This window comes from Tyto alba, unplaced genomic scaffold (genome assembly GCF_018691265.1).
Source record: "Tyto alba isolate M040663 unplaced genomic scaffold, T.alba_DEE_v4.0 Super-Scaffold_26, whole genome shotgun sequence".
Lineage (NCBI taxonomy): Eukaryota > Metazoa > Chordata > Aves > Strigiformes > Tytonidae > Tyto > Tyto alba.
In genome coordinates this window covers 10517046-10538748 of record NW_024881300.1, presented here as the reverse complement: position 1 = coordinate 10538748, position 21703 = coordinate 10517046, and the positions used below count along the sequence as shown (strand labels likewise).

General features: G+C 36.7%; 1 protein-coding gene across 4 annotated transcripts in view; it reads right to left on the bottom strand.

The window, feature by feature from the left end:
• The window catches only part of ZNF536 (zinc finger protein 536), a 352630-nt gene that overhangs the window by 132228 nt on the left and 198699 nt on the right, over positions 1 to 21703 (bottom strand). For all 4 annotated transcript variants that reach the window (XM_032987164.2, XM_032987165.2, XM_032987166.2 and 1 more), the window contains one exon: positions 5772 to 5924. In XM_032987164.2, the coding sequence (XP_032843055.2) occupies positions 5772 to 5924 (153 nt within the window). The remainder of the gene's footprint in view (positions 1 to 5771; positions 5925 to 21703) is intronic.

Sequence of the window (21703 nt, the reverse complement as noted above, 5' to 3'; positions counted from 1 at the left end):
TATAAAAACCATCATCCTTCCTTCTGAGAACAAAACAGAAGAGTATTTAGTCTTCTATACCATGGTTGATAATCTTTTATCCATTCTTGTCCACTATTAGCAAGATGCCAATTGTTAAACCTGCCAGACCTACAGAATTTTGCCCTGTTCTCCGTAAACCTAATAGCCATATACATATTTTTTACTATTTGGTTTCACTTATCAAATCTCTGTACTTCTTAAATATCTAATTATATTTAGTGCTGTGGGCTTCTGTATTCATTTTTCATACTTAACATACAGGTTCTTAAAAATCTGTACCGCACCCTAGACTCCTCTTCCCCACTCAATGCTCCCCCTCCTCCCCCCTTCCTTTCTAAATAAGATTTCTTAAGGAGTTTGTTTGTGGAGTATGCCCCTCTGCTCCTCATATTGCTGCTCCTCAGTACAGCAAGGGCTGTGCATCAGTACAAGAACCTCAACACCTAATCCTCTGGCAGCCAGTAGTGGGGTTTTGACAGTCAATCAGGGACAATGTGAGTTGCCATTTGATCCTATACATTTCTAAGCAAGCTATAGTTTTCTTTCATGCAATGCAAGTGAAATCAAACATCTTACAATTCCAGAGAATACTGCTTAATGAAAATACTGAAAACATTTTCCAGCACTTTTTATTTTACCATTGAAACAGTTATTGATAACCTATTTTATCCATTGTGCAGTAGATATTTTAGAAATGAATTGCTGTATGGTTTAATTAGTTCATTATTATGCCTATTCTTACACGGTAATTTCTTTTATCATTCTAATCATTCACTTCACACTTTTTAAACCAAATGGAATATCAAAGGTTCTGTAGGATTATTTTTGGATCCTGCACATGTTTCACCACACAATTAATCTGTTAGTCAGAAATACTAGTTAACTTCTTTCTTTACTAGTGATTTTGCTCTATTATATAAGATGAAACTACCCCTGCCCTGTAAAAGGACAGACTTTTGATGCTTCTGACTCAGTTTATTAAAGATTTTTCAATTGTGCACTAGGCATTACAATAAAATATTTTAATTTTTATAAAGTTTTATAATTGAATATTTTCCTTTCTTTATATCTCATCTGCAATATTTATTTAGTCTTTTTACATGTCTTTACTTAGTTAAAATGCAGGGAGATAAATATGGTTGTTACTTTGCTGGGAAGATTCAGTACATTAATATAAACCGTACACTAATTCCCCCAAAGCACATATATATGTTGTAAACCTGAAGACTTTTTACACAGCTGCTTATTGCTAAACAGTGCCTTGTCCAGAAGGGGACAATCTGTGTCTCTAATTGCTGTCACTGAAGCTGAGATTCATTATGTGACTTTCCCATTAAAATGTGAGCATTAATTTGTATAATGAAATATCACCCACTGCAGTGTTCATTAGCCATGCCCTACTGTATACTGCACATTGTTAGCTACCTAGAAACTGTAGTTAATTTCACTAATGGATATTTCCCTACTTAGTGTTTGGTAGGAAATTTATACTGTAACATTACCTCTTAAACTTTTAAGGAAATTTAAATTCAATCAATTATTTTCAACAAAAGTTTGGGATGTCATTAAGACAAGAGAAAAGGCATGCTGTACAATGTTAAGGATGGGAAATCTAGAGAAATCTAGAGAAATGAAAAGTCCTTTTAGTTCATCTTAGAAATGTAAGAATAAAGGATGTTCAATACCAAAATTGTCTCCTCTTGGAGCACACATACCCATTTTCCTTAATTATTCATATTGCTCATCCCACTACAAGCGCCTTCAGAGAATGGCAACAGGCAGTCTTTTTTTAGGAAGAAAATGTGAATTGAATTCATTTAAAACAGCACCATTTTTACTGTATTTCATCAGTTCATCTAAGCAAGTTTTAAAATTGGCTAGTCACATTTCCAAGGGAAAATGCAGTAACACTGTAAATGTTAAATATAATACAGCTAATACATGTAAGATGTGTGTCATACATATCGTAACATACTCTGAGTCAATGGACATGGTCCTGCTAAGTTTTTATTTCCTAACACTCTCTTTCTTATGTTTCTTTTGTTTAGCACAACCCAAACCTTCTTCAGGGCTCTACTTTGCTCATGCACATTTTTCTTTTTTCATCACTCAAGGGATTTAACTGTGCCAGTCATACTGGGAATATACCTGAGCACCTAATGACCACACAAACCCAGACTGGTCTACACCTGCAGTAGCTTCTGAATGCTAATGCAAGGTGCAATGAGGTGACAGAGCTAATCCGAAACCAGTCTCTGCATAATGTGTTGTCAAAGGTAGAACATAAGACATTTGAATTTTTCACACTTAACTGTTTCTGTACAGTCCCAAAGGCCTAGGCTTGTAAAGTAAAAATGACACCTCTTTATTTGATTTCAGTGAGAATTGAGAGTGCTCAAGAACATAAAGAAGATGCTCGGCTCCCTGAATGAAGGAACCTTAAATTGCTGCCCCCAGAGGGGAAAAATGGAAACTCTGGAAGCATCTGCATATGGCACATTAGGGTCTGAGATACTTAGATGGTTTTATTTTTCACAAAGCCTGAGCATCTCTAAGCTTTCTGTGTTATAACCTTGTCAGCTGTATTATATATTATTTTATAACCAGGAAGCTGAATCACAAAGTGGCCAGTCCACCCATGTCTGCTGTGCACTACTGGTGCATGTACATTCTTTGCCCTTGTTTCTGTGTCTCTTCACACAGTACATTTGTGTGAGTTGAAGTAGAAGAAGGATCACACAGCCCATCTCTATTCACTGGTCAGCATGAAGAAGTCATCTAGAAGGGCTATGAGAGTTCTGTCTGTCCTCCCCGAGCCCTGGGGCTTTGAAGCATTTTGCCCTGATAGTCCTTCCTCTCTTCTCTCGGGGCCATACTACAGAACTGTCTCATCCTTCAACTGTTTTTAGAGCAAGAAAGAGGAGAAACTGATTTCACATAATTACGCCATTTTCTTCTTATCATATGGGAACAATCAAAATCATATCTTACTATCTTTCCCTTGAAGCTCCTCCTGGCTGAATATCACTGAATTGGATAAGAAGAAAAATCGTCTACAATTGTGTGTTGGGACTCAACTAAGCATGCTAAATAAAACTTTGATTGTTTGGGTTTTTTTTCTTTCCTTCAGAAGCTTATTATGTGATAGAAAATTACATAGAAAATGAGACTCAGTGTGGAGAAGGTTGCAACCATGAAATATCCAATGGAAAAAAGAAGCAACCCAAGCCACTAGCTAATTCTTCCAAAACAGAGCACAGCTTCCTCCTCTTGTGGAGGAATAAACACCTTCTCTAGCTTTTTTGGGCCAATTGCCACAGAAGCACCTCCTGGCTGGATCAGACTTTGGGTCTTGTCTTGGCACACGTACCAAACCAACCTACTCGTGTGCCTCCAAACACACAGATGTTCGAAGGAACCTGACTTCTGCTGAACTGCTTGAGCTCATCTCTAACAAACAGGTGCTGTGAGAACAAGAACAGTAATTGAGTTAATGTAGTGGAGAAACACAGTAAAGTGTTTTTTATCAGTCAGTTATATGATCCAGGCATATAATAAAGACAGAGTGTGACATAAAAGGCAGGAAACTGTCCCTGGTAAGTATGAGCTAACCAATATTTGTTTAATAACTGGTATCTATTACATAATTTCCATTTACTGGATAGCAACTTAATTTTTATTTAATAACTCTAGTAATTTGACGTTTTACATTTTTATAATATTTATTAGGATTATTTCCAATATGTAAAACATTGCTCCATTTAAATATACTCTTGTAATTTTTTACAAATACTTTGTTCTCAACCTTATGGAAATTGATCTTCATCTATTTTAAAATTACAATGATTTTTAAATAGATTGCAAATGTTGTTTCAACAGTCTGTATGATGTGTTGTGCTTTTTTTTGTTATTTTATACACGGTTTATTTTTTCTTGTTTTAATTCTGTTTAGTCAGTTTTAATATGCAAGTTTTATGGAATATTTCCATTGCAATTAATTTACTTTCCATTAGTTCTAAGCCACAAATATCAAATGCATAGTCACTGCCATCTTTAAAACAAGAACAAAATGACCACTATATAATAAAGAAAAAGGGAGAGATGGGTATCCTCAGGTTATTTTAAAGAATTTTTCTTTCATCTCCAATATTAAAAATGTCAAACTTTTTAAACCTCATAGTTACAAGATTATTTTCCAATAAAATAACTACCATTTATTTACTTTTACTACATTAGGGAGCACACAAATAGTGTTTTACTGTGTTTTTTTTTTTTTTTCCAAAATTCCACCACACAGAAAAGAATATTCTTTCTCTAAATGGTTTGTAATCCAATCAAAAAAACCTACATTAGGATGCTAAATTTTAAAATTCAGATCAAAGCAGTGTGGTATACTCCTACTCCACAATCCAAAGAATGAAGAATAAAAATACAATGACCAAACTTTCCCATCTCATTAAAGAAAATCTTTTCTTTAAATAATTTTCAGCCTTCATTTTCAATTATTCAAAATCAGGCCTTACATTTGCAAACCCAACATTAAGTATCATATCTGCACAAGCACATAAGAGAAACATGACTGCTGATTTTGGGAAGGGAGGAGAATACTGCTTATCTGGTACATCAGTGAAATAAAAATTAAAAGTGAAGTTTTTCAAGTAGAAAGTACCACTGGAATGTATTTCTTCATGCAATTTATTTTACCTATCAATTAGAAAAGTAGCAGTAAACTTCTGAAATTCATTTTAAATGGTTTAAAAAGAAAATGACTGCACAATTACAGTGCCCACTACATCTGTTTCCAAAGAGAACTATCCTAAATCTCCAGTTTTGCATACTCTCCCAAAGCCTACTGTGACATCTAAGACTTGGAAGAAAACAATATCATAATGGCCACATATAGAATTTCTAGTGATGTCAACAGGACTCGAGGATATCAACATTTTATGCCAGATTTTAATTATCAATAGCGTAAATCTTCTTAAACACATACAGTATCTGTACAGGAACCTTACCAGGCATACACGTACTTCTAAGCAAACAAGGTATTATAATTTACATGGAGTGGTTATAGTTTACAAGTATTAAGAGCAATCTACCCAGTGAGTGACATACCAAAATAAAGTGAGAATACAGACTAGTAGTAAGTCTCTGTAGGGTAGAGATGCTGTGATTGTACTAAAATAAAACATTTTAAGTTTTACCATGGTGCAAAACATAGCAATCTTTACAAGTACTAAGTCGGGTAAGTTCTAGTAAAAAAAAAAAAAAAAAAAAAAAGAAAGAAAAAGGCAAAAGCAGATCCATGAAACTGGGGTATTCATATGAACAGTGAGAGGTTAAAAATGAGCATGCTAAATGGAACAAAAATAGTAACTCTGAGAAAAACATACGGAATCCCTAAGCAGACGCTAAGGAAGGCCTTTGAAGCAGTTAGTATAACTAAGTCTGAAACCAATAGGCTTATGCCTATTGAAGGACAAGGGTAATTGAAGGAAACAGTGATGAAGCAGGGAAGGAGACAGAAATAACCTCAACTGGGAAAAGATGATTCTATTAAAGTGGTCTTTATCCAACAACACATTCCTTGTGCTTTTATTTAAGACTGTCATATATCTTTCTCAAACGACTTTCTCCAACTAATGAGTCCAAATCTACACTGGGAATTAAGGCTCCTAGCCACATATTACGTTAACCCCCACACACACGTGGCATGTGTCGACAGTGCTCCGCTCACTTGTTCCTCTCACCTGTATGTATTCTCAAGTGGACCTTTAAGTGATGTGATGTTCTGAAAGTTTTTCCACAATATGGGCAGTCTTTCATGGCAGAACCAAGGCTCCTGTCTCTCAGTAAAGCTGGCTGCTGGACTCCTACAGATCTCCCAGCTTCTTCTCCAATGTCTGCAACACAGAAATGTTCTCACATCACTTCAGCACATGTCAGGAGTTGTTCTCACTAAAACTGCTAACACAACACAAAGTTAAACATGTCAATACTACACCTGTCTATTTCATTCTTTAAATCTGACAGAATGCTGACAATTCACGTATTTTCTTGTTATTGTCTTAAATTATTTCATCTTTCCTATCATCATTTTAAGCAGCATATGGTACCTTTATATTGAACTGAATTATACAAGAAAAGAAACAGCTGTGTCAGCAGCTGGTTTGATTTCTTCTTTTGCTTAGTTCCTATTAATTTTTGCCCAAAAAGTTTTAGATTGTTGTTTTGTTGAATCTATTTAAATTATAAGTATTGTGAAAATCTGTATGCTTTTAGAGGGCAAAAGTTTGCATCAGTATATTAAAACCTTCCAAAATAACAGAATTGCAGTGACAGGGGGGTCCAACAGCAGTGGCAATGTCTACACACAAAGCTAATCAACTTCCTTCTGCAACATATCAGCACTGGAGTTACAACAAACAGACTAGTGAGTGACCTAATATCACAGGAAAAGCAAGGAAAAAATTGGTGAGATGAGGGGGAATTCCTTCTCCCTCTCACCCACAGCTCCTGAGTTTTCTCTTTCAGTGTTCACAGCTACAGTTATTCTTTGCATCATAATACGATGGACATCTCTTTTCTTGTCTGATATAAAGAAACAGTCATTCTCAGCCATCTTGAATAAGTTGCTATTATCCAAGCAGGCTATGAACAAAATAACTTACAAAAGATTGACATAAAAATTGCAGAAATGTAGGGCATTTTAAAAAAGTCATTATTCAAACCACACGAGACTCTTCTATCATCTTGTACTTACACAGTCATGTAATATCACATACATGTATCAATTCATGATTTCACCAAAAACTACCATAGCAAATGTTGAAATTTTGAACCAGATTTACTGGCATGCTACAGAGGATGTATACACATGGACACATCATCACACCCTTATGCAAAAGCTGGGCTCTCGGGGTTATATCGAGTTGAGGAGCATACAGTTAAAATCTGCATGCAGAGTCTTGATTATTTCAACCATAAGCTACTGAGTAAAAGTGTTCTGTCTGTACCCATTTGATATGCAACTAAAGCTGTCAGGAAACATAGTGCAGTTTACACAGCATTGCCTTTTAAATGGAAGTGATGGAACGTAAGAAAGACTTAAACATTTGTCTCTAATAAAAACTACTCACACAGTAGCAGAGACCAAATACCATATTTCTGGAAAAGGTAACACTAACAGGCATTTCATTATTTATTATAAAATGGTCCCTCTAAACTATTTTGCTTAAAGCTGAAAGAAGGGGATGATAGAGTGTTTAGAAAAAACAAACAAACAAACAAACAAACAAAACCAAAACATAAATGCTTATCTTAGTCATGTATGTAATCAAGCTATTGCTAGTTTTCAAATGGTAAAATCTGCTAGTTTTCACATCACATTCTTGCTTAACATTTTCTGATTGTTCTTAGATTGCGGAGTTAAAGAACAATATTTAAGTTAGAAAGCTAGTAACTGTCATTTTGAGTTATTCACAAGTATGTAAAGTAACATATTACAGGAGTTTGTCTTTAGGAGTCCAGGAAAACATATATAGGTACTAGTCTATAGTTCCAATCTCCCTAACGAGTTTAGACTTTACCCTTTTTTTCTCCTCAAAAGTTGTATATAATCATGTCTTAAGCTGCTTCAGGAAAAAAATGAATTCCTGAGTGCGAAAAGATTTTTCTGAAGTGCAAAATACAGAATGCATGATGATAAACTGCAGGATTTTATTTTGGTTTTCAATAAACACTATATGAGCATTATAGATAAATATATAGATAAAGCTAACAAGCCACTCAGGAGGAATTTACCGAATAAGTCTAGTAGTTATGTTTTGCTATATGTCACTCTAAATGATGGCCTGTTATCCATTTGCCTTTTATCTTTCTATCTAGAATATGTGTGGCCCAATAAAAAAGAATAAATTTGTAAGATAAACAGCTCGCTTTGCAGATTTAAGAGTCTAATTTTCACTTTACACAAAATTGAATTTTTTCAAGGCAGCGAGACGATGGAGTTTACTCTAGCACTAATCCCTCTGAAAAAGCAAACTGAAAACAACAATGAAGCAAAGAAAGACGTGGGTGGTCTGAAGAGTTTTCTTTTAGATTTAAGTAGACATACAGTAGATAGCTCCAAACGCTTTGCTCCAACAGGGGCCTTACCTTGAAGAATTTTTCTTCCCACAGTGAAAGCATTCCTAAGACTTTAAAGCTGGGCTGAGGGGTTTTCTTTTGAATTCCTCTGCCTACAAAGCCCACCGAAGCGCTGGAGGCCATCACTACCTGAATGAGCAGCTTTACATCTAAGTTCTTTTATTTCAAACAATGAAAAGATACGTTCAAGGCTGCCGACTCTCACTATCAAATGCTACCCCAACTTCTTATTAAGGCCCCATTTTGGCAAATCACACCTATTTGTCAAGGCTCTTAAGTTTAAAATGTGCTTAACTTCAAAATGCATTTAAGTGTCACTGATTCTGCTACCACAGGTTTTTTATACTGGGTCTCTTAAAGCAATCTATGGAAAGTGAAGGGGGAAAAAAGTGACAGAGAAAAAGAAGAGATCAGCAAGGAAAAAGTTAAGAAGCAAACTGGTGAATATAGATTATGCCAACAGTGTATGTGAGGAATGATAAATCTTCAGCTTTTCCAATAATCATGTATTCTACACCTCTGATGTCACCTTTCTCCTGCTGTTGAGAACTCCTTCCTAAGTAGAAACTCTCAGTTCTGTTAAACTGTGCAAAACTGTAGTAATGTTTTACAGACCTCAAGAACAAGGATTAGCCCCAGCAAATTAATTCAATTTATTATTTACTTGGGATTTGGGCTATGGTTTTGGGGCTGCTCAATTCCGAGGATAAGAGATCAGGAAGGAAAGAGAACAGTTACTTATTTTACAGACATTGTGGTTCACTGAGTTATGTGGTCTACAAGATGTGCACTCGATGTATGTGAGATTAGACTGGTTTTTTTACTACTTACTTCCATTATAGGCAGGTCTGCATCCTAAATGTCTTCCTGCCCATCCCTACCTTTCCTGATTCAAGTGCAGGAAATAAGAGAACAGAATATAGAATATTGTATAGATGTACATGCTAGATGTAAGGCTTCTGAGTCTTGTCTCTGAACTTACTTTTGATGAGCCTTACTTTCACTTTGAAAGCATCTGTTCACCGCAGCAGTTGTGGACTGAAGTGCAAAAAGCAACATTCAGTACTATATATGAAACTGTTTTTTGTGTCAGTACAAGGAGAAGGCAACAGCTGTGAGACCTCCAGCTGCTACGTATGTTGCACCTGCTGGGCAGGCAGATACCGTTCCATGGCACAGGACACAGGGATTCAGCCATGAAGCAGCTTCTGGGGTGCTATGACAGGGACATGTCTTGTGTACCATGCCTCCGCTATACTCAGTACCTAACTATGTGCATGTTCTCATGGGAAAGGAAAGCTCACTTTAACATCTGTATCAGAAAGTGGCAATTAGCCACATAACCCAAGCACAAATTTGGCCAAAATGTGAGCAAATCTATTTGCCACACAGACTGAAATTAAAATTAAGCAATCCATAAGATCAGTGTTTGAAGGACTAGCCCTTCTGCAGATTGATGCCCACTTCTCAGGAGAGAAGGGACAAAAAGCCACCACTCCTCGCCTAGCATGGAGATGACCCATGTAGTGTTGCAGGCTGCTTTCACATCCCCTCAGTACCCGGAAAGGAAATTTCCAGAGAGCCAGATAATCCCCTAAACAGTTTTGAGCCAAGAGCGCTTTTACAGTATCATGTTAAAAGAAAGTGAGAAACACACCAGTGAACCCTTTTTTACAGCAGGTATCTTACTAGGTATCAGATATGATCTACCCAGAAATGAGCCACTGCCATGGATGGCAGTGCCCTCGGCACACAGATAGATGCTACAGAGGCACAGTGCCAACTTCAGCGGATATTTCTAGAAAAGAGAAGACAAATTTAAGTGGATAGTGAATCTGTGTATTCAAAGCTGAAGCTATCTAGCGGGTCATATGAAGAGCAAAAGAAAAATAATTCTTTGAAATTTCCATATATGTTCTGTATGCTTGGTCTACCTGTCAGGGATGAGTAAATCTAGAAAAGGATTGATTGCTTTTGTAAAAAGAAACCTGTTTTCAGTTGGTTAGGTAGCAGCACTGACTTCAGTCCTGTTAGCAGCCAAGTTTTCAAAGGAGCATCTACATACATGTCCAATAAATTTTACCAGAGTAATTATTTGCTGCACATACGTGAAAGTGCAGGGATTCACAAAGAGGTACTTTCACGTTCAAAGGAGCTAAATTGAAGTCTTTCATGCAGACTAAATTATCAACGAAGTCAGTTGGAATTTGTCGACACAAGGATTGTCAAATTAGCCAAAAACAGGCAATCACATGGAAAAGGTAACCAACTCGGAAAAAAGGTAATCACACAAGTTAAGTGTTTGCTCTTGTGCATTTTTCAGACATTATTAAATAACCCTTTGAAAATGTGGCCAGAAGCCTTTAAAGCTGCATGTTATCCCAGGTTTTCATATACTTCTGAAATTTAAAATATTTGTAGTTCTTTAGAACTGACTGTAAAAGTTAATGAAACATGGTACAAAGAGAAATGGTAGTGACCACAATTATTTTTTGATGATCTATAAAACACCCAGATTAGACCATCTTGTGGCAGAAAAAATTATATCCTGAATCTAATGTCAATAAAGGAGTTAGAAGATATTCAGTGTGTTGATCCTGTCACTGTTGCCATCTTTATGCAAGTATGCCTGGATTCAACCGCCTCATTCCCTGGGAAGCAGTATAGGATATGCAAAGTTTCTGGGAAGACATGCTTTACCTTTCTTGCCTATTCCTTAGAGAAAGCTATAATAATACTGAAAATAGTGGAAAATAGGAATATAATTAGGGATATAATTAACCATATTTTTCTAGCTACCTGAAGTATCTTCAATGAGTATGCTTCGATGTAAATAAGAACAGAATCTGGCCCAGAGCTCGGAATTCAAAATTAGAATCCTGTTAGGAGATGTCACTATACTTTTGTGCTAGTGAAGCTCATGGCTTAAAATGAAAGAGTCTAATATTACTAAATATTACAGTTATATTTTAGGCCTCCGGAAAGAGTTACTAATGTCTTAGGTCAGGAACAACTTGCTGTCTCTATTGTTTCATCAAGGATTTAGGTTTTATAATGACCATATATGGGAATCTTAAACTGTTAGGCATTAATATGGATTGGCAGAGAATTTGTTTAAACTGAGAGCTATTTTAGAAGAGAATTGGAAAGGAGACCTACTAGTGAGAAAGCAGCATTCACATTGTTTGTATTATTAGAAATAAAGATTGTACCAAAGGTTCCACTGGTAAATATAAAGATACTGCTTCTGACATCAGACTTCCCACTTAGCCCTCTGAACCACACAGGCAAACAAAAGGCACAAACTCCCCTGCCTCTGCTATGAATCTGTGCAAGAGCAGATTTACATTTAAAATACAGTTTAAATTAAACTGAAGTAAAATGCCCATAACCATTCATATGAGGTAAGACTTGCAACATTTAGAAGTGGGCAAATGTTAGTCATAGCCAATACCTCAGGGTACAGGGGAGCTATCTAGGCAGTATTTCAAGCAGAAGAGAAATAGAGCCAAAATATGCTAAGAAATTTCTTAGTGATTGGTAGGCTGGTGATTTGGGGGCAGCATACACACCTTAAGCCCATACCTGGAGCACATAACACACTTGAAGATTGGTAGTTTTCACACTCCATGGGTGCAAAGCACTTTGCACAACAATACTGCATATATGCAAGTGTTGGTTATACCTTAATGCTTTTCACTGTGGTATGTATTCTGAGAAACATGCAAGAGGCTGTATATACAGCACAAAGAGACATCAATAGACACTTAACAAAAATTAAGCTCTTGTTTATCACAAAATGTTTCTCACCCTCTTTTTTCATTTTAATCAAATTCCCTACAGAGTTTTTGTTTTGGACTTCTTAGCAGTCTTACTTTTCAAACTGCTCTAAAACTCTAAAACCTTTTAAGATAATCAAAGTTCAAACACAGTTTCTGAGTACATCGTTTTAACTGCCTGATTTGTTTGAGGAATCATGTGACCAAAAAACACAGAAAATTTGATGCAGTACTTAAAAAACAGGGTTGGTTACTTGCCATTGACTTACAGAGCTCAGTTTGGACTGGAAATTAAGCATACTGAAAAAAGAATGATTTTCTGAGAGAACATTTTTTCCATGAGACTTTTTTAACTGTATCTTTTTTTTAAAGAAATAAGTCATCTTAAGCACCTTACAATATCTTTCATTTAACAGTTGGCAGAAGGAAACTCCCAGATGAACACTGGTCTGTGTCTTTCTCTTTAACCAGCTGAGTGATCCAAGCTTTTAATAAAGCTGTTCCAATTATTGTAAAAGTCATCTAGTACCTTATAGCCACAAATATTGACAGTTTATTGCACAACGCATTCATGACATTTGAAGGTCACATCATACATAATACATACACTTTTATAAAAGTGTCTGGAACAAAGAGATACATGATCAGCAATTACATCTTACCATTTGAGAGTATGATTTTATACTTATTTAAAATGAAATACTATAGGAGATGCAAATTGTTAATAAAACACAAAATAGTTCATTTTCTATATTTATTGTTTTATTAATCCGTGATACTGAGTTCAGTTGTACAAAATCAACAGAATGCAGTCCTTGCCTCAAGAAGACCACAGTTAAATTTCATTATCCTGCAAACCATCACACATATTCTTAGCTCAGGATGAGAAGAAAGTAAGCTTAAAACTTTAATCTTGCTACTGTGTACCTCTCCAGCCCTACGGAATTAAATGAAACTTCAACATTTAGATTTGAATCAGAACCTTAGCATATTATTGAAATATTATTTTTGATAAAATTGAATCAAAATGAAACTGAAAAGAGTGCCGAAGATTTTTTTTTAATATATGCACATGTATGGATACCAAACTTCATCCTTGTCCAGTGCTCATGACTTTTAAGGCTATTCTGAAATTACACACACATGCATACCAAGGTGTAAGTTGCAATTTATGCTGTGCACAGTCCTTCAATGAAGTCAACAAACATCAGAAATACACAGAGCATGGCCATGAGAGTGCTTGCCTTTGGTTAAACAGTCTTCACTTTTATGGTATCACCATTAGATCCTGGAACCTCCAGCTACCTAATGAGAGCTGAGCTTGCAGCAAATAACCATAGATCCCTACGTCATTCCCACTAGCACCATTTTTGCTGGTTTGTTTCAAAATCCTACTATCTTCTTTCCTGAGCTTTCCACATGCAATATTCTTCCACTGTCCAACTCCTTTACTGGCTTTGCAGTTCTTTTGCTCCAAAGTCACAGCTTTGAAATCCCATTTCCTTAATTTTATTGTCTAGATCAAACCACTTCAGATACCAAATCACTGTTTTCCAGATAAGGTTCATGAAATTCCACTAGACTTGTATAGTCTTTCCAAAGGAAAAGTGGATGCTTTAGAAGAGGCTGTACTTGGTCATTTATCAGAACGATGGGCCTGTTTGCTATCTGGAATACAATGCTAGTTACTCTCAGTGAAGAGCTTCTGCTTGCTCTTGCTTTCTTCAGAAGTGCACATCTGAGCTGCCGGAACACCTTATTGTACTTCTCTGTCCAGAACATGTATCTTCACAAGCAGAACAGATACTCTTTGGATCAGCAATACTGGGCTTACATATGTACTCACGTATCTTTCCTTGATATTTTGCCAATGATCTTTGTCATCTATCCTCAAAATTTACTCTGGTGTTCATTTATACCTCTGATAGCAATGTTAGCTCCCAAACCCTCGTATGACATACTCTCCTCGGTTTTCTCCTCCTTTTCTTAAAACAGACTATTCTAGGTTTTTACCAAATGTTCATGCCAACAACAGTCTGTGATTCTCATGTAAGCCTGTCCAACTAGTTTTCTTACCCAAACCCTTGACTCACCTGTGTTAGTTTTGATCCTGTCACCTAAATTTGAAATGGGCACTTGATTACTGATGAGAGAGGAAGAGGTCTTTCCTCACTTCATACAGATTGTTTACTACTTTTGGAGAAAATTCCAGTGGGGAATCTAAGCAGAGAAGCTATCCAACTGGACCATCTTTTGGATTTGTATGTGTTATTTGTAGGCAGGTGTTCAGGTACCAGATGGCCTTAAAGCCCATACTATTCAGGTTATAGCAGCTTCTACAGGCTGTCTGCATCATATTCCCATCTCTGAGATTTGCAGAGTGGCTACATGGAGCTTGATAAACACTTTTACCTAGCATTGCTCTCCTGATGCCAAGGCTAGATCAGATATCCAATTTGGGAGAGTTGCCTTACAGTCCCTCTTTAATTAAGTACTCCTGATCTCCCACTCCTGGGATGGATTGCTACTGCTGATTAAGCTCCAGAAGTAAGGATCTGTGGAGGCAATTTCATGAGGGAGAAAATGAAGTTGCTAGCTAATCAACTAAAATAACCATTAACTAGACTTCTGTGAATGAATATATTGCTGCCGCCTTGCTTCCACTTACCTTGTTTCTTCCATGTTCGCACCTCTACATACCTATAAACCAAACAGGTAAGGTGTACTTCATTATGACCTCTATCTTGTTCCTAAACTACATGTGGGACAAACAGAACCATTTGGTACAGTCTACAGGCTACATTATGAAGGAAATCCAAGACAGTGTCAGTAAACTGTAGGAAAGATGGTTAATCTGGGTGGAAGAGTATTGAACCTATTTTATCTAGGTTCTTCCCAAATGCCCAACAACACAGAGTCTGTGAAATTTTAAAAGTAAGAAATTAACACCCAACTCCACATAGTTTTCAAAATCCATTAATATATTTTAAAATCTTTAGAGTACTTGTATGGAAATATTTAATAACTACACTAGGCAAGTTTCACCCTGAGTTGCTGGGCTTAAACAAATCCAAAAAACAAACAAATCCTTTTTTCAAGTCAGAACTGCAGACTCGCCTATGTTATAAGTAGCTCTCAGGGCATCAGGTGTTGGAGAAGTTTTTGCATACTATTGACTAAGAAAACCTCTTTTCATTATTATTATTTTATCACAGGGTGACAAAATCAGCGTAGAAGTGCCAGTAGCAGGTCATCAGATTTGATAAATATTCATTCTAATAAAGAAAAATGTAAATTATTTTAAATGTCACAGGAACGTCTTTCTGTAGACACCAGTAAGAAAGAAACCAACAATAGAATCAGTCACATAAAAACAACTATACAGGTAGTTAAATTACTAATTTCGCCCTCAACAAAATGAGAAAGAATTAAAGACTGTCATTCCATTTACAGATTACTGATTACAGAGGTGCTGACAGTCTCCAAAAAGTGAGTAATGTCACAGTGTGTGTTACAACACTTGGATCAACTGTATAGACTTTTCCAGTATCTGTATTTTCTTACTTTTTACTTTCCAGTGCTGCCTTCAAACTAAATGACTGCTTTGAGCTAATACAAATACCTCTGTAAATAATTTTTCTCCCATTTAACTTCTTTGGTACATGCCACTTCAGTATAATTTTCAACTTCTTTCCCCATTTCACAAAAAATGAGCTGTACTTCAAGAAATACTTATGAGCAACTCTGAACTGCTGAATCTATTTTACTAGTACCCTTTTTCTATAAATAAAATATGCTAATTACATGAGTTTTGCTATAACGTAAAAATATTGATTAAATTCATTACTTCTAATCTTGAGAAGGGATCCTTTAACTGTTGAATACCTTTTTTTCCTCATTGGTTTAACAGTGTATTGTGGGCATACTGAGACAACGATGTCTTTAAACAGGGTATTATATGAATGGGCTCATTAATTTTTTTATACTAATGATGTATCTCAAAAACTACATTACTGGGTCAACCTGTATCCATGTTTTGTAAAATAGCCTTACAGTACACTTATACTATAACATGTTATTTGTGAGCTATAAAAATATTAAATGCTGCCTATGGAGCTGATATATCAATAAACCAGTTGCCCTTTTCTACTACAAAAATTTTTGATCTAAACTATCCTGGTAAAAAAAGAGAAAAAATACTATTTTGAACGTTCTCTCCTGATTTAGCTGAGCTTGTGGCAGTAACTGGTTTAGGCATAGGCTTCAGTATGCTGGAATGATTCTGAAACTAATTTTGCATGTGTTGGAGTTGGACTGTGGCCATGCACGTCAGTATGCTGGAACAGAGTTATCTAAATCCTGAGCCTTATTTTACATGTGCTGGTGTTGGACTGTGGCCCTGCAATCTTTTAGGTCTCCATCTGTAGCTATCAAAGCCAGGGTGTGCCCAGCCACTTGCTACTGCTCACTGCTTTCCTTCCACAGGAAAGCTACAGGCTCATAACCACCTTCTCACACATCAGTGTGACTGGTAGCTCTTCAGAGTCCTGGCAGGTCTCATCAACCTTCCTCTAAAGCCTCTTTGCTGCCATGGCTGGCCTTTGGCAGCGCATCACACTTCTTATATCACTATAATCCTAGATAGTTATCAAGTCCCACATCAGTGATGAGAAATATCAACCTCTCAGACAGATGTTCCCTCAGATTCAGTGAGTTAATTCCTCTTTCAATACCAGGTAAAACAGCCCACAAATTTTTAAGCAAGCTATGGAGACCACAGCTCCCAGAGTGATGGAAGGCCCCTCTGAGTGCTTTCCCTGTGACCATCAGCCAAAGGGATTTGAAGTCCAGACGGTCTAGTCAGAAGCTAGCAGTTGTTTTCTTCTGGGGAAGGGGACAAGAAAAGATCAGGCACTTGGAAGCCACATTCCTCCAAAAATACAAGAAACACTGGCTGTGCACAAATCTGGAAAACTGATACATAGGCAGTAATGGGGACTGAGCAAAGCAAAGGTAGTTGTAGAAGGTACTTATCACCCCCCTAAGGTGAACTGGTAACCTTGAGGGACATACAGGCTGATGGGAACACAGTACAAAGTTTTTGCAAGATTTCTTCCACTTGTTTACAGTTTCTCCACATTCATCCACCAGAAAATACATATTTTAACCCATCAGGAGCATCTATAAAATTATGAGATAATCCAGACTAAATTATTTGCAAGCACATTTCTCTTCCAGAAAGCAAGAACATTTTGTCTCTATGGAGCCTACCAAACTGAGGAAACAACTTCACACTAAGGTCAAAATTAGACATTCGAATCAACACCAGGCATTCTTCTGTAACTGGACAGACACAAGTTAGCTTACTGGCTTGCCTCAGAGAGAGAGGAAGACTTACTTTAGAAGAAGAAGGGTTGTTCCATCTCTTAACTTATTAGCAATGCACTTTCTTCAAACTCCAATAGTAAAAGAAATTCAAAACTCAGGTAGTCTGCATGCATGGAAGCACCTTTTGTTTAATAAATAATTCAACCATGTATTCCTTTTTAATTTAAAAATGGTCTGACTGAATAGTCAACAGAGTGAACTAAAGTTGGCAAAATACAGTGTTGAAAAATTAAAAAGTGTATTCAGGGCCGTATTTATTTGCTTCACTTTTCATATACTGGAGAGACAGGCTGTGCTGAAGTTCTAGCTTTTTTCTTTTTCTTTTAAATTATACACATACAGTCACGTGATGCTCACTTGATTTTGAAAGCTGCCTTGCCCTGGAATTAGTCTGTCTCTCTCTCTGTTGCCAGCACAGCAGCCACTGCTCCTCTACCTCATGAACATTATCTGAAATTCAGTCAAAATGTTCTGATGAGCAGTTCTGCCATGCCTGTGAGGGCCAGTCTTAACTATTGACCATCTTGGAAAACAGAAATACTGTAAAACGTTCTGGAAATATTCAGAACATCATCTGAATGATGGTCCCACTGAGTGTATGGTAAGGTACAGGAAACACATCTGGCTGCAGAAGTCTGCAGATAATGATGCAATGAAATCCATCCCAGGACTGAATTTGTAACACACTATTGCAAAAGTATAATATTTGGAATCAGTCAAATGCGTTTGGTATTGATTGATCCTCTTGAAGACAGTCAAAAGCATATAGCACGATCTTAAGTATGAATTCACAGGCTCAGTTTCTATAAAACAAAATTCTTAGCAGTAAGCAGCTGAGGATAAGAAGGAAAAAAGCAAATAGAGTCTAGTCTTGTAATTTAGCCTTCTGCACCACAACGTTTAAAAGAATTTCTTGAATCTTAGAGCAGACAGCAAGGAAAAAGTGATGCGGTGGTGAATCCTCCTTATTTCAGATTCCTGGAGATTGACCTGTTCCCCCACATATCCCAAAGCAGCAGCAGGTACTGAATGCCCTTCTAACAAAGCACAGCCTTTTAGTCTCCACTCTGCTGAGTGATTCCCATCACTGTGAATACAATGTTTTGTACCCTGCCTGATCAGTGCCTTCTGAACCGATGACCACTCTGTAACCATCACGCAACATTCACCAACATGAAATTACTAGCTTGATGATGATCACGTGACATTAAACGCTGACATAAGGAAATCTTATCTCAGAAAGGTAAGATATGCAGGAAAGAAGATCTTTAAGGGGAAGGAGAATAGGGGAAACCTAACCCTTACAAAGTAACACTGACTTTAAAGAAAATGACTCAGCAGTAACATATCTTTCAAAGTGGACATACTTATTTAATACACATCTTCTTAGAGCCAGAGGATGACAAACGTGAGTCACATCTGGAAGAGACAGAAGTTTCACAAGTACATCTTGAATAATTCAACAGCATATGGAGGAACACCAGCTTTTCACTGCATTTTCACTATTCCGAACAGTAGTAAAACTACCTGCAGTATATAGGATGAAAACACTAACCAGACCAGATAAACACTTTGTACAGCTAAAACTTTCAACACCTTGCTCTGTTGAGACAAAACAGCCTATGAATTATATGTACAAAATAAATCTCTGAATCTGACAAAATCTGAACAAACGCATCAAGGTAATTATAGAGATTGTTTAGACACAAACTCCTACCCTGTAAGTCAAAGTGTCTTAAGATTCTGATTTTGGCCAGTTACTAGCTTACATTGAGACACTATGCAATAAGTACCATCTCAGTGAACAGACTAATTTAAACTCTGAGAATGCAGGGTACTGCATTTGTGGAGACACATGTTTCCATGCCTTTTCAGGATGGTACTAGTGGGAGCCACTCCAATAGCCTGGCAAGCCCACGCAGAATTTGGTACATAGCAAACTGGCTTGCAACTGATTATATTTGAAAGCTGTCTACAGTGGGACTGGCCAACCTAACAAAGTAATGTATGGGGTTGAAAAAAGATGAACAGCAGTATAAACTGGTCAAACAAAAATTGAAGTAATTTCAACAATTTTACTAGTACTGGTTCTTTTCTGGCTACAGATTTCTGTAGTATCTCCCTACAGATACATACCCAGTCACAAGGGTCATATGTATTTGTTTCAAAAAAGGGATCCTGTTGCCTACTGGGCAGTTGAGCTTGCTGATACATGCTGAAATATTTTAATAAAGGGCAGACAACCAAAACCTGTCACTGTTTAATAGTCAGTAACTCTATACTGCTATCATACCAAGTTTTACCATAAAACTGCATGAGATTAGCATTGTGTATTTAAAATAAACAATGATGGGCAGATGCAACTTAGGAAAGGCAGCTCAAGTACCAGACAGGATGCTGATGAGTGTTGTAGATCAGTGGAACTGCATTCCAGAAAAGAACTGCTAGATAGACCATCACCTGCTGTACTGCTCTGGTGAGTGCTGTTCATCAAACAACAACATATTCCTTCTCTGTGTTCCAGAGTTCTTTGCAATTAATATTTGTTTTAGTTACGTTGAATCACTGCTCATATACTATCCACTTTCACCAGAGATTTTTTGAAGTATGAGAGTAAACACACCATCCCTATGACGGCAATTTCCATTCATAGTTTGACAACTAAATGTTGTGACGTTGCTTGAAACTTCTGCCTCTTCACTTTCAAATTTTCTTTAGGGAAAAACAGCACAGAAAAATATTCTGTCATTTTTTGAAAAGATGCCGATATAATCCATCTATGATGATTGCAATTTTTGGAATTAAGACTGTGATCAAAAACAGCAGTATGATCTACATTTTAACCACAGCTATTACAATAAATGAAACCAAACACAGTGATTCTCCACACATTTATCTTTATTCTGATAATGCTTTGCAAGACTTCTAGCTGAGAATGTTTTACATCAGTAAGCATTATTGAAAATATTCCCTGAAAAAATATGCATCATAAGACCATAGGCAAAGCAGAATAATAGATAGGAGATGGTATGCATCCAGATCTTTCTTTGCCTTTCATGTGTGGTGCAGAAATTGCTAGCCATCAAATTTTTTAAACATCTGACTGTCTTCTGATGGCAGACAACCAGCAACATAAGATCAGTTAGTAGTAAACTGTCAACATCAGTTGATAATGCCTCTGGCATTATTAGGGACTTTGGTCAGCATGGTCATTTGACAGAGCAATGGCAAACCAACCTTTCCCACCAGCACGGGGTGTACTAGGGACGTGGCTGAAGCACACTGACAGCACAGGAACTGATGGAAGTCATGCTAAATTCCTCCAAGGGACCAACCCCTTTGCATAGTCCTCCTGTACTTCACCAGCAGTTTTAGCAATTTCACTGTATGACACACAAAGGTACTGAACCTTTCTCTCAAAACAAATTTTCATTAACTTGCACTACCAAGCTTTCCCCTATGCAAAAACAGAAGGAAGTTTTGCAGAAGTTCAATGAAGAATTCTCTTACTCAACAAATTTGCTGTATTTTTAGTAATCTAACTACTGGTTAATAGGGTCAAACTGGCAATCTGATCACACTGAGGAAAGGAAATCTCTAAGGGTAATGTTTTTGCTTAAAGTTGGAAATAACTCCTCAGAAATATTTTTCTGGATTTTTTGTCTAATGCTTGAGCTAGAACTTCACTGTTATAACAAAAAACTTTCAAAAGGGTTAAACAGGTTTGGTGTTAAAATCCCATTATGTGTAGTTTGGGAACTGAACTGCCTTAGATTGCACTAAAAACACTCCTGACCAGACTTTTAGATGTATTCTTTCAATTTATATTTGCATTCTTCATTTCTTCAACTAGAGTAGTTTCTCCAGGTAGAAACAGGCTACTGTCCCTTTGAGTACCTGCCACTAACGGAGTTTTAGGGAAGAGTTAAAATATGGTGCAATCCACCGTGAACATGACAGAACCCAAAACTTATTCATCCCTCCAGAAGTGTCAGAACAAAAATATTCCTTATAGAGATAGCCTAGAACACTCACAAATAGCAAGATACGTCAATATTGGAAAGAACAAATATGCCTTGATTATTTTTAGAGATTTTTCTTTTGAATGGAAAATTAACCAAATACAACAAAAAATAAGAAATCAATTATCAGTCCTAATTAAAGACAATCATGTTTCTTCCCATTCAACTGAACTCTGGCAGAAATTTTTTTGGCATTTGCAACCTCAGTGATACGACCCTAAACAAGTTTAAAAGTTTAGAAGTTAACATTTTGTGATGATCCAAGTCCTGTCCAAATCTCTCCCAAAGTTTTAAAACTGGCTCCACTAGATCACACCCAAATCATATGCTAATGAGCATCAACCA